The sequence below is a fragment of the Haemaphysalis longicornis genome, unplaced genomic scaffold, assembly GCF_048455015.1.
Source record: "Haemaphysalis longicornis isolate Haplotype H1 unplaced genomic scaffold, Haemaphysalis longicornis Haplotype H1 scaffold_12, whole genome shotgun sequence".
NCBI lineage: Eukaryota > Metazoa > Arthropoda > Arachnida > Ixodida > Ixodidae > Haemaphysalis > Haemaphysalis longicornis.
Genome location: NW_027526225.1, coordinates 29,851,718 through 29,865,664, shown reverse-complemented (window position 1 = coordinate 29,865,664; position 13,947 = coordinate 29,851,718). Strand labels below are relative to the sequence as shown.

At 48.5% G+C, this 13,947-nt stretch overlaps 1 protein-coding gene across 2 annotated transcripts in view; it reads right to left on the bottom strand.

The window, feature by feature from the left end:
• Nucleotides 1–12,964, bottom strand: part of LOC144161908 (peroxynitrite isomerase THAP4-like) — a 36,152-nt gene extending 23,188 nt beyond the window's left edge. Inside the window, exons 1-2 of one of the 2 annotated variants that reach the window (XM_077692465.1) lie at nt 12,426–12,964; nt 5,857–5,971 (exon numbers count right to left, since the gene is read on the bottom strand). In XM_077692465.1, the coding sequence (XP_077548591.1) occupies nt 5,857–5,971; nt 12,426–12,752 (442 nt within the window). In that variant the 5' untranslated portion in view covers nt 12,753–12,964. Of the gene's footprint in view, nt 1–5,823; nt 5,972–12,425 lie in introns of both variants that reach the window. The other variant, XM_077692464.1, reaches the window with a different exon arrangement.
• Nucleotides 12,965–13,947: the final 983 nt, after the last annotated feature.

The following is a 13,947-nucleotide window of genomic DNA, read 5'->3' as shown; positions in this document are numbered from 1 at the left end:
GACGGTTTTACCTATATATACTCCTTGTTCCAGCATTGTTTCATGTTTGGCCCAGCGGCTGAATCGAGTGACAGATGGAGAGATAGACAGACAGAAAAGAAAAAAGGACGATTGAGAGTGCACGTTCGGCAACTGGACACTAATGCTTTCTCAATCACTGTATCATAAAAAAGTGCTTAGGTGTCCTCGGAATTTACACCTAGGAAAGAGGGCTGCAATTATTGTGTGTGGCACCGAAGGGTGCACAGAAAAGGCACAGTTCAGAAGCTTGGTGCGCAAGCTTAGCAATATACGTCTTTTTTTTTTTTTTTGGAAGTGCCTACGTTTGAGCAAGTTTTATTTGTTACAAGTCTTAATAAAAACCACTTGATGCACCGGAACCGTTTCTTCAGCTCATTTACACAAAGTTTCATGAACGACAGCATAAAGCTTTAAGAGCTGCATAATTTTTCCCTTTCGACGTCAGTGTAACATTATATGTGCCGTAACATCGTTAAATATCTCTTTTTGCGCAGATGCAAGGCGCCACACAAGGCGGCAAGAAGCTGCTCTTTTTGTGACTTTCTGAACCCTCGCCCGCGCCCCTAGCAAAAAATAAGATACATAATAATTGGTATTGCCTAAAGGAGTTATTAAAAAAAGCTCTAACAAATCTCAAATTCTGACCGAAAACTTTCAAAGCATAAACACAAACGATGCAATCAGTGCGTACACAGTCATCCATAACCTAATACCGACGCAAATAATAAGTTGCCGAAAGTTTCACACAAATAAGCACACAAATCCGTTCGCAGAAAAGTTCGCGTACGAAAATGTCGGTGCACCGGAATGCTTGCACCGTAACATCCCGCATTGAAATGTCCCAGTACATCGAAATGTACTACACCCGTCTAAAATGGGCCGTTCATAGGCGTCTAAATAGTAGTAACTTGGAATCGCAAACATCAATTCTCAACATTGGGGTTAATTTCAGGTGCAGCACTACCATTGCGTTCGTATAATTCACGACACTTTAACTGTAACAGTGTGCTGTAAATGTATAATTGCTTCCATTTCGGTTAAGCGCCATTGACATTTTCACGTATATGTATGCTTCTTACGGCGTCGTTTATACTTTTTATAACCGTTTTTAACGCATATCAGTTTTTAACTGGTGATGTTCTGATGGAAGCGCCTTGGAAGCAGTGGAGCGCGGCCACAATTTTAATATTTACAATTAACAAAATATCAAACAAATTCTCCAGAGCGCACACAAGAATGAGAAAATTCGCAAAGCTTAAAGGCAACAAATATTGAACAAAAAGCTGTGGGAAAAAAACTGCGAAACTACGACAATATACTGGGAATTTTCAAAAGGCTGAAAAACAATTAATTAAACTGGAACACACCTCTAATTAATATATTCCCTCTCGTAAAAAGCGTTTAAATAGCATTGGGATGAATGGTACATAAATTGAATAAAATAACAATTAAAACGAAAAAAACCAACGAACGTTGGTGAATCTATAAACCGGCATTCGAGAAAACGATTTTTGATAAAACGGACGCCGCTTCGATGAAATAGCGTTAAAAAAGCGGCGTTCGTTCAGCTCTTGGCAACCCCCCTTGCGCCATAATTTCAGTCTCAGAAACTTGAAGATGGTGCTTTATTTTTATTTATTTACTATTTATTTCATACGTCCAGCCTGAGTGCCAGGCCTTAGGCATGTGTGGGAATAGATATATACAGTAACAAGGACGGCATGATAACCTGTATACATAAGAAAAACACAATACAGCAAAAGAAGAGAAAACGCTAAACAGATTACAAATACATTCACACTAATCCGTATGTAAAAAAAGACAAAATGGCATACCTGCGCGCAAACATGTACGTTTTACACCATTTAACGCATCACTGCAGGAAACCGTGCGGATGACCTATTTTCACATTTGACACCCTACTAACATAGCGTTACTTGCCACCTCAGAAAAAAAGAAAGAAAACGAAGAAGCAAAAACTGTACACAGTAGCGCGTGTGGACACGTCGTAGGTCCTTCAGGCACAGTTCTTGTGCTGGAAAGTCTTCCCTCCCCCTCCCCCCCTCCCCGCCCCCCCCCCCCCCCCCCCGCAAAAAAACCAGGGGAGCACGCTTTGTTTGCTCTGCGCAGGCTAAAAATGAGGAGGGGGGGGGAAGGGGTTTAGGACAGTCAGCCAAACCTTTTCAGTGGCAGCAATTATCTCCCCCACTTCCTTGGGATAAACCAGGGGAGCAGGCCTTGTTCGTCCTCGCGCACACTACCGACTGCCTCTTTGTTACTCTTAGCGACAACAGATGGGAACCCTCCCTGGTTCCGCTGAGAAGAGGCGAGTGTTCGGGTGGAGACGGTCCTCCTCCCCACTCCTTCCAGGAAAAAGGAGGGGGATGGGGGCGCCACCTAGCGTCAGTTTTTCGAAGTTTGTGGCAATACGCCTCACCCCGGCCATGAACAGTGTTGCAGGGAACCTACACAAACAACGTTGCAAGAAATCTGCAATAAAGGGTTTGTAGCCCACAACCTGAAGTACGCAAACCCGGGAGTGGTTTTTTCTATCTGTTTTCTGAGCGCCACAATTTTGTGTTAACTAGTGCGGAACGACCTGAAATCCAGCCTGTTCTCATAGGCCGCAGCAGAAAAAGTTTAGATGGCCTGGGAACCTCGTAAGTTAGTCGTACAAGCCCAATATTTTGCCACGGCGTGCCGCTAGAGCCGTGCTACGGATATTACGGAGTCGATTTTCCTAGCTGTCTTCGTTATTAAACGGCGGCCGTTTCTTTTTTCTGCCCCATTCAGTTACGCCCCGGACGGGCGAAGCGCCGGGAGAGGGGCGCAGTCATGTTTCCGCGGCGCGTGTCCCTCAATCCTGGGGATGCGGCCTTCCTTCGCTGATTGGTTTGTCTAAGACAAACTTCAGAGTGCTAGAGTGTGCACAGGCTCAAGTTCTGCGCATCTGCCTGGACCTTCCAAGGTGCACAACCACGAGTGGAACTCTCTGCGAAGCAAGGTGTATGTCCGCCCAGACACTCTAAGCTCAAGAGTCCCTTCGCAACATCCTCCGTCACGTAACCCGGTGTGCTGACCATCCTCTAGCAGAGGTGTCTTGCCCTCATGTACGGAGCCTCCTACCGGCCAACTTCGAACGCCCAAGCAAGCCTGCCTTTCCGCCATGGAAAGTTGCACCATGGGATATATGCCTCACCATACCAAGTATTTGCAAGAAATCATTTCTGCCTGAGCTGGCCGTGCGATACATCACGCTGGAGCATATCAGCTCACGTTATCTTGGAACCGTTCAAGTATATATAGACGGGTCCGTGAAGTCTGACTCGTCAGCTATTAGAGTGTGGGTCCGTCGGTGGGACTAAATGTGAAGGAGAAACTCAGTCAAAAGACGTCGTTCACCTTCACTGAGTTAGCTGTTATTAGGGCAGCACTCCTTCACATTACCAACAGTCCCGCTCGGCAAAGGGTGATCTTTACCGACTCGCGGCCTGCCTTGCAAGCACTGATGAAGCTATCCCACCGCTGCGGCCAACTTGTGCGTGAGGTAAACGCATTGCACACACTAGGGCTACGAGACGGGCACCGCATCTCGCTTCAATGGCTGCCAGATCATTCCGATATCCAGGGGAACGTCGTCTTTGACGCAGCAGCGAAGGAGGCGCACAATCTGCTTGTGTCTATTTGAATACCGTATTCCAGACAAGACGGAAGTACGGCTGTGAATGTACTGGGATAGAAACTGCAGTTGCCAGTTTGGCAGGACCCTCTTAGGATCCCCTTGACTCTGCACGCGATTGACCCTATGTGCAATTTCCAGTTTCCGCGAGGCCTACAAAAGCAAAGAGAGGGTGTCCTTCACCGACTGCGCCTTAGCCTTCACAGGTAGTTTTCTTTTTAAAATAGGCTGGGCGGACTCGCCATTGTGCTCTTTGTGCTCTGCGAGAGAAGACATACGGCATGTCTTGTGTTGCTGCCCGCAGCATAAAACTCGACGTGAAACAGCGAAAAGAATTCTCGTGCGACTGCTACGCGGAAACTCTTCAGAGCTGTATCACTTTCTTGGTCCGTGGCAAAATCACGCTGACGCTGCGCGAGGGAAAAAGGCTCTTCTAACTTTTTTGTATGACTCTGGATTAATCGAGGTTCTCTAACCATGGGATCCTCAGATTTTTTTTCCTCCTAGTGTTGTAAATTTTCTCCGCCTTCCGAATCGATTTTATTTTCTTCTCCCTATTATTCATTGTTGCTGCGTAGTTCTTCCCCTTTTCTTTTCTTTTTTCCCCTCACTATGTTCACCCCATCTGAAGTAGCAAGCCCCGCCGTTTGTGGGGCTAACCTATTCAGTGTCCGTTAAAGCTTTCTCAACTTCTCTCCTCCTCTCCAGACATTTGAAACGTCTTGCTTTCTTCTTTTATTTTTTTTAAAGTTGCAACTTTTTGTAGCATATACATTTCTTGCTAACTTTGCCGCGTTCTGTGGGGATCACATCTCTGCCTCAACATATACCCTTATCTTGTCGCATTGCAGTACGTTGCTTTTTTTGAGTAAAGTTATTTTATATGCGTGCGTGTGCCACTCTGAAATATCGCTTTTGCTGTCGTTTGTGCGCCTTTTTGTGTCCTTTTAATATTGTGCCTACAGTGATATCATTCCACATATACCTTTCACAGTGTCGCAGTATGGCGACACTGTGGCAATACCGTTCCTCAGCAATACAATACACTGTGGCAATACCGGTGGCAATACCAATGCAGCAATACCTTTCACAGTATTGCCGCATACTTCCTCTCTTTGCTTGTTCGTGTCGCGTGTATTTTTTTTTTCGGTCTTTTTACCGCCCCCTCCTGCTAAGAACCATGTGCTAGAGGTCGGAAGTCCTTGTAAATAAATAAATAAATAAGTAAATAAATAAAAATAAAAATATGGACCAGAATTAAATCACAGATTTCAGTGTGTTGCCTGCGCGTTAGCATTGCAGTGATGCCATAAAACGGAGCTACAGGCCATACTACAATCCCCAGTGATGTTTCTTGGCGGTTGCTTTGGTCACCCAATCACACGGGCAAGATTTTGTGACGTCACAACAATCACAGGAAAGTGGATAGGAAATCGCCTCCGCTCCACTTTTTCTCTCTATCTTCCTTATTTATTTGATGCATGAGATAAAATCGGCATTATTGCTATTGCCATTCACAAAGTAGTCTTTTTGGTGCACCAAACTTGTATCTTGTCTCCATGGCTTACTTTAGCAGGTGCTGCACGGGCACGTTTCCCCTACAACAGAGGACTGCAACTTATCTAAACCATTGTCATAATCAAAAAAATTCACGCATCTCCCCGAAGTCGATCATGACGAGTGGACAAAGTACTGGGATCGTTCTTACCGTAAATCACCCCCGAAAATGCTTACTGCTGCTAAAACTATCTCCAATCCCATCCAATACAATTCAATTTATTCCAATCCAATCCAATCCATTTCAATCCAATCCAATACAAGTTCAATTCAATTCAATACAATCCAATGCTCCTCGCGCATGCGCAGCACGGCTCTCCAAGAGCACTCTCTCCCTCTCTCTGTCCCTCTAACCTTTTGTGAACCTTTTATTTTGTTCTTGTTAACCTTTTCTGAACCTTTTCACAGATGTTTCGATTTACACGGTGCTGTGCTCTGAGCACGGACGCCGGACGCCGGACAAGCCTCGGCCTTAAGGTGCTTCACCCCTAAAAAAACGTTAAATAGTGGACGCTGAGAAACAATTCGCGTGTGTCAACAAATACCGCTGCTATTGCGTGACTTACTAGTTTCTGGTACTGCAGAGCCGCTAAGCTCACCAGGAAAGCTGACGCCAGGACCCTTCAATTCATGTGCTTCCTCACGACTGTTGCTGTCCACAGCGTCTGTAAGTGAGCCTCGTTCTGACGGGGGCACCAGAGCGGACTTCCAGACCTACGAGTGGACAAAAACCCTTAAGCGAACCTCATAGCGATGCCGAGTTTCAGCTCATCCGGCAAACTAATAAATTGCATAACTGTGATACACAGACAGGGGTCCTATAGTTACGAACACTGCAGCTGGGACAGCTGGTGATTAACAAAGATTATGCGCAGTCACAGAACAGAAATTCAAAACTGGACAATATACAAGTTAGAAAAAAAATGCGCAGAGCTGTAAATTATCAAAGCTGCGCTAACAAAGGTTATCTTGTAGGTAAAAGGAAAACGTGAGTACAGAAGCGCTTACAGTGGGTGACCAACATTCAAGAAACTCTACAAGAGAAATACAGCAAAAACGCAGCACTTAATTCATGCTAACATGCCGGGTGCTTCAGAAAACTTTACCCGGAGTTTAAAAATATGCCGATGCTCTCTGAAACGACGCGACCAACTGCATGTTGCTCACTTTTGTATGAAGTGTCTCTTGGTATTTGGCTTAATTAGATAATTAGTTAATTTTAATTAGGCAACTTCTTAACAAAGAAACGCTAGGGGAAAAATCGCAATTAGTTGAGGAACGGTTTGAAAAACATTCCAATAAACAGTTTCTCTCTATTGAATATTAGTGTTTTCTAGCTTACAGAAGATCCCCACGAAATAAAAAAAAAAACTCCCCCCACCTCCCCGAAGGGGATCGTGCGGGAATGCGAATGCATTGGGTGCACCGATGAGTGCGCTGCGGCAAGCAATAACGGAGAGAGGCGTGCGCTCCGCTGCATTTATATACATTTTCCGAGCGCAGCGAGCGGAGAGAGGGTACGCGGAGAGGAGAGAGAGACCCGCCCGCCCCGCGCGCGAGCTCTCTCTCCCGCCGAGCTCCGCGATGCGAGCGCCCTCACACGCCCGAGCGCGCTCCTCCCCTCCCCTTGCCCTCCGCTACTCCCGCCCGAGCTACCACCTGCTCCGGTTGCTAGGCGCGCCACAGCTGTTGCTAGGGGCGAGGAGGAGCGCGGAGAGATAACACCTGCGGGCGCACGCCGACGGAGCACGACACCCCCGACTAAGAAATGCATTCGCATTTACGACGACAACGACGACAAAGGCAGAACTACGAGGCGAGCGCTCACGTGCGCTCGCGCTGGAGGAATGCAGGCGCACGCCGGCCAACGGAGCAAGACAACCCCCGGCTAATAAATGCATTCGCATTTAAAACTGACCCCGACATGCCCCCGCGGGAGGGGCACGAGTAAATGCAGAGCATTAGCGGCGTTACGCGCGTGGCGGTGGCGATGAGTGTTGTAATGGTGGTGGTAGGGTTGTTGTTGGTATGATTGGGGAAAGAGAGAACGAGTTATCGTTATAGTTGGTCCTGTCGTTGGCGTCAACGACGAACGCGCTCCAAAGAACCCGCAACGCGTTCGTCCGATGCGTCGCGTTCCGCATGTTGCCAACCACCGTCAGGTTGTTGTCGAACCACAGCCGGTCGCAAACGTCGCAGCTGTGCCCGAAGCTACGGTCCAGTAAGTCGCGCTTGAACCGCGCGTCGGGGTGCGCAAAGTCTCGGTAACGTGCCTGCGCGGCCCGCTGACGCGCGCGGGCGGCCTCCGGTGCGGCCTGTCGACGACGACGCTTGCTCGCGGCTTCCCGTTCTCGTACCGCCGGAATTGCGGCTCGACGATGACGCTTCGAAGCCGTGTCGCGCTCGCGAATCGAAGGATCCGCGGCCCGACGCTGACGAGCCGCTGCCGCCACTCGTTCGCGACGCTCGGGTTCCGCGGCTAGACGCTGGCGTTGCGCAGACACGTCTCGTTGACCGATCGTAGGGTCCGCGGCCCGACGTTGACGCTTCGCCTCGGCTTCTCGTGCACGTAGGTCGGCGTCGGCAGCGCGCTTACGCCGCTTGCGCTCGGCGTCGGCAGCCCGCCGCCTCGCCGCCTTGTCTTCCGCCGACGATGCCGTTGATCCCGAAGATGAAGATGACGATGGCACGATGTCTTGAACTGGTGCCGCGACGCTGAAGTTGGATTGCGTCGCGGTACTAGTTGAAAGTCTTGCTTCCATCGCTTAGCAACTGCGACAACCGCGACGAGAAGAGAGCGAAGCAGAACTGGAGTGCGGCTGACGCGCCGACACCCGGGTTTATATTCCCAACGAACGCAGTAGAGGGAGAGGAGGAGGAGAGAGAGCGCGCTATCACGCCACCGTCACGCCACGTCGCGCCCGCACCTGCTGTTGCTAGGTGCTTGCAACGCCGGAGCGCGCGCTGCACCTGTTGTTGCAAGCGTGTTGAGGGCGAAAAGGAGTGCGGGGGAGGGCGCATCTGCCGTGGTGCGGACGCCGAGTTACGGACGCATAACATCGTGAGTTGAAGAAATGCTCTGCATTTAAAATGCCCAGAGCTGTAAAATATCAAAGCTGCGCTAACGAAGGTTATCTTGTGGGTAAAAGAAAAACGTGAGTACAGAAGCGCTTACAGTGGGTGACCAACATTCAAGAAACTCTACAAGAGAAATACAGCAAAAACGCAGCACTTAATTCATGCTAACATGCCGGGTGTTTCAGCAAACTTTACTCATAGTTTAAAAATATGCCGATGCACTATAAGACGACGCGACCAACTGCTTGTTGCTTACGGTTGTATGAAGTGTCTCTTGGTATTTTGCTTAATTAGATAATTAGTTAATTTTAATTAGGCAACTTCTTAACCAAGAAACGCTAGGGAAAAAATCGCAATTAGTTGCGGAACGGTTTGCAAAACATTCCAATAAACAGTTTCTCTCTATTGAATATTAGTGTTTTCCAGCTTACAGAAGACCCCCCGAAATAAAAAATTCCCCCGCATTTCCCCGAGGGGGAGAATGTGAAAGTGCGAATGCACGGTTGTCGGCCCGCTTGCGGCGCTTGCGCTCGGCCCCCGCAGCCCACCGCCTCGCCGCCTTCTCTTCCATCGGGTTTGTAGTATCAAGTGTACACCACGCAGTAATCAAGCCGCTATAACGCCGCTGAGTCGCCAACGCACGCCGCTGACGACGTAGTTTGAATGCGTTAAAGATATAAGGCGCGTTACTAACACTGATGTCAGCGTCGCGTCCGTGGCTTAGTCGGTAGAGCGTCGCGCTGCGGCGGCAAAGTCCTCGGATCGAAACCTAGCGCCGGATGCTGTTTTTTTTTATATATAGAGAGGAGGACTGCGTTAAAGATATAAGGTGCGTTACTAACACTGATATCAGCGTCGCGTCCGTGGCTTAGTCGGTAGAGCGTCGAGCTGCGGCGGCAAAGTCCTCGGATCGAAACCTGGCGCCGGATGTTGTTTTTTTTTTATATATAGAGAGGAGGACTGCGGACGCCGCCGGCGGCGGCGGCGTCGGCGTTTGGGGTCGCTTATAAAGTTCATTCGCACTTAAAAAAAAAAAACCCGACGTGCCCGCTTGCGCGTCGTGTATGCAGTGCTCCAAACGTTCCGCGTCCAAACAATCAAAGGCGGGCAGCTTCTTTAAAAAAAATGGCCGCTAATCTGCTCCTTTCGTTGCAAATGTCGACGAAAGACGATAGTGAACTGGTGCACCTGGCAAGTAAATGCCTCCCTTCTCTTTCCCGCTCACCTCTCATGCTGTACCTCTCCCGTCTCGTTCCTCCCAAGATAACAAGCTACACGTTTGCTCAAGTAAAGTTAAATATACCGCGTTCCACTGCTCTAAGCCGGGTTCCCCGATGCCAGCGCTGCCATACGCGTGTCGCGAAGCCGAGGTCTGTTGATGTTGTCTGGTTGTTTTGAGTTCTGTGCCCGCCGCCAGGGCTGTTTCTTCCAAGTGATTTGTGTGAAAACGGTTCGGACGCGGCAATGCCCTGGCCCCATTTTTTCTCCTATTTTTATGTAACTGTTGTAACGTTTTGACTCTATGTTTTAAATCTACGCGCCAATCATTAAACCAAATAACCTTTGAACCTCTGAAACCTTCTAGTGCTTCATCTCCGGACTCATCGTGCAACAGTAGCGGTGTTGGACAAAAGCGGCCATTACACGCTCGTGAATCGAGGCGCCCTATTACAACGTTAATAGAACCACGATGCGCTGCTCCACGAGCGTTCCAAGCAGGACGTGGAACCTATCTAGTGGAACCTTTCGTTGCTGTCACCGTTTGATTTTTTAAATGCCGCCAGGTAGCGCGGGCAACAGCAGGTGATGGGTTTCTGCAGCAGATGTATTATTTCATTTGCATCGCGAAAACCAAGTATCCGTGAATTTTTAACGAAGGAACACTGTAAATATCGCTTATGTATTGATTTTCTGCCTTGTATTTGCGTAATGTCTTGTTCTTGTTCAACAATGTTGACAAATATGAACATTAACACCGGACTTAGGCGTTTAGATTTGGGTGTGGGTATATAAGACTATTGCGCACCTTCCGCTTCACTATGACCGGGTGGCTGAATCGAGTCACAGACAGACAGACAGACAGACAGACCAAAATTTCTGGGTTTAAGAAGCCCAAGAAAGACTATCGTCTTTAAAAGCGCCCGGCATATGACCAACCTGTCGCTTCCGGCAGTACAAGCAATAACCGCTGTGTCTGCTTATCGCAACTGACGATCTGTCTGTCGCGAGAAAAGCACATCGCAGGCGTAAATGGCACAGCCAACGCCTACGTTGCTGCATTGTTGCCTTTGAAGCACGACCGGCTTTTAATCATTTAATGGGGCTTTTAAGCGGCAGCGCGCCTATGGCTGTTTGTGCGCGGAACGTTTGGGAGCACTGCAATCATGACGCGCAAGCCGGCATGTCGCGTGGTGTTTTTTATATATATTTCTCGAGTATCCTCAGAAGCTGAAAAAACACTGATACTCAATAGGTAGAAAGACACAAACTGTTCATTCGGACGCTTTACAAACCGCTCCACAACTTTCAAATTCGATTTTTTTCCCCTAGCTTCGTTGGTTCGAAAGCTACGTAAATCAAGATTGACTAATTACCTAATTAAGCAAAATACAAACAATACGCTGAGACACTACATACAAAAGTGAGAAACATGAATTCGGTTTTGTCGTCTTACAGTGCTTCGGTATATATTTAAACTCCGTACATCTTCGGTATATTTTGAAGTTAGTTGAAACACCCTGTAGACATTAGTACTGTTTTCGTCGTTAAGTGCCTCACAGTAAAAGATATAATGAGCACTAACCTACATACAGGCGCACGTACAGTCATAGACAAATTAAATCTGCTTTTCTGATGCAGGCGAATAGCAAGAACGCCCGTGTGTACGAGGTTTCGGTGCACGTTAAAGATTCCCCAGGTGGTCAAAATTAATCCGGAGCCCTCCACTACGGCGCGCCTCATCGCTTGCGTTGCGTCGGCGTGTTCAACCCTACAATCAATCAATCAAATTAAATCTGAATGCGGAAATAGTAATGGCAACACATAAACACGATATTTCTTTCAATGACAGCCCGATTGTCTCCCGGCGTCGGAACTGTGAAGTTTGGAAATGCCACTTTACAAAATATACCCAGTCCGTTACTATGTGATTTTCGCGAAACATTTGTTTTTATTTCGCGGGTTCCGCCCCCTATTTTTATCTTCGCTTTTCCTTTGTTCATGTCTGTACACATGAAGCTACGGTGCATGCAATTCGTGGCAAACTTCAATGGTGATTGTAAAAGATGCTACAGCGAAAAATAAAACACGGCCACTGAGGAAATGTGGGTCTGTGTACGTCGGTCAAACTGGCAGATGCCTTAATGGCCGATTGAGCCAGCACGACAACAATGTCAAAAAAGGAAACGATGGGTTCTTGGCCATGCATTGCAAATCTTGTGGATGCAAACCTCAGTTTGAAATGTGCGAGTTGATAGGTAGAAGCGGCTATCAAACTACTCGGGAAATTATTGAAGCGCATGAAATTTTAAGGCATGGCAGTAAATGTGTAAGCCGGGCGTCTATTGCGTTGTCAAAAAACGAGATAGACTTCCTTTCGAACACGTGCTGCACTTTGCGCATGACGTGATTTCTTGTTTGTATAGATTGTGCCAAGTGCATTGAACGCGCGCTGATATGGTTGTGTAATACTAGAGATTAGAATTTGTTTTGTAGTTATGTTAACATGAAGAATGTGTATAAAAGCAGCAGGGTTCATCGTATTAAATTTAGTTGGATGTCAGCGCTCGTCCCGTCGTCTTTCTGTGTCCGTGTTTTATTTCGCGCTGCAGCATCTTTTACAATGAACTACCAACTCGCCCAACAGTACACTTTGTTCAATGGTGAGTCTTAGCATAGCGGGTGGCGTACGCTACGCTATCGGCGACGTCTACCGGAACCCGAGCGGGCGTGCGCGCATTCGTCCCGTGACGGGCGATCCGCCCGGCAGGGTCAGCGTGTGCAAGCGAAGTCGGTCTCCCTACCCGCCGCAGCTAACCTGCTCGTGGGCCACCCGGTGTGTTAAATCTCTGTAAAGAGTCAACAGTTTCACCTCGACGCGCCGGTACTTGGCTCTCGCAGCGCGGCTGCGTTCATGCAGACCGCTGAGGGCGAAGAGGCTCGGGACAACGTCAGGTTTCAGCTTCCTCCTGATCCTGCAGGACACTTGCGATTCCAGCCGGGGGTCGTGCTCGAAGTCTTCTCGTCTGAAGTGAGCCGAGCAGACCGTGCTGGTGTTGGTCGGCCGCCATTTGTCGCGCCTGTTGAGAGCTTGCAGCCACAGTGTTCGCGTCTCCTCGCACTTCGGAAAAGTGTGGAAGCTGATACCCGGCGTTTCGTACGTGTTCGGGCAGCCCACGGCCACACATCGCGTCGGCATGCTGCGGAGACGAGGAGCGACGCGCAGGCGAACGTGAGCCAGACGGGGGCGGAAGACCGGTTCTGCAGACTGGTCGGCCGGGCCGGCTGGACGGTCATTTCCTGTGCACGCCTGTTGGCGCTCCAAGCCAGCCGCTTTAGAGGCTACCGAACGATCGCCCGAGAGCGCTGCAGTCTCACTTCTCCCAGAGCTCTGCCCTCTCCCAGCGTCACTGAAAAAAGCGTAGCTTTGTTACTGGCCCTACCCCTCTCCTAGAGTGCGCGGGGGCTGCAGCCACATTGACACGTGCTTTCAAAGACGACAGTCTTTCTTGGGCTACTTATGACCAGAAATTTTCGTCTGTCTGTCTGTAACTCGAATCAGCCACCCGGCCAAATTAACACAAAATCGGCGCAATAGTCTTATATGGACACAGCCAAATCTAAACGTCTACGTCCGGTTTTCATGTTCATACTTGTCAACGTTGTTGGACAAGAACAAGGTACACGCAAATACAAGACATAAAAACAATACCTAAGCGATGTTTGCAGTGTTCTTTATAAAAACAATTCATAGATGTTTGATTTTTGCGAAATGAATTACTACATACACCAAAGAAAAAACAACTTCACTCCGTCGTCTGCTGCCGCCCGCACCACTATAGCTTCTGGCGGCATTATACGAAATCAAGCGGCAACAGTTACAAAACGTTCCACTAGATTGGCTACACGTTCTGCTTGAAACGCACGTTGAGTATAGCAACGTGGTTCTGTAAACGTTGAAGCAGGGCGCCTCGATTAACGCGCGTCTCCGCCGTACGGCAGCGCTGGCATCAAGGCACCCGGACTGGAGCAGTGGGACGCGGTGAATTTACGTTGACTTGAGAAAACCTCCAGCGTGTTTCCTTTGGCAGGAGCTTGACGGGAGAGGAATAGCATGAGAGGTGAGCGGCAAAGCAAAGGGGGTATTTACTTGGCAAATGTGGACGAACGTCGACATTTTCAACGAAAGGAGCATATACACGTCCAATTTTTTCGCTGCAAGCGTGCTGTATTATTTTTCTTGGTATAAGACGAGCTCTGGGTAAAATTTTCTTTGGACTTGTAAAACCCTACGCGTCAGCACGTGTCCAGCAAGTTTGGTTTAAACGTACAGTAGTTACGGAGATAACTTTTCTCGGCGTTTGTCTTGTCTGCTAGAGACGCGTCGTCTGCTA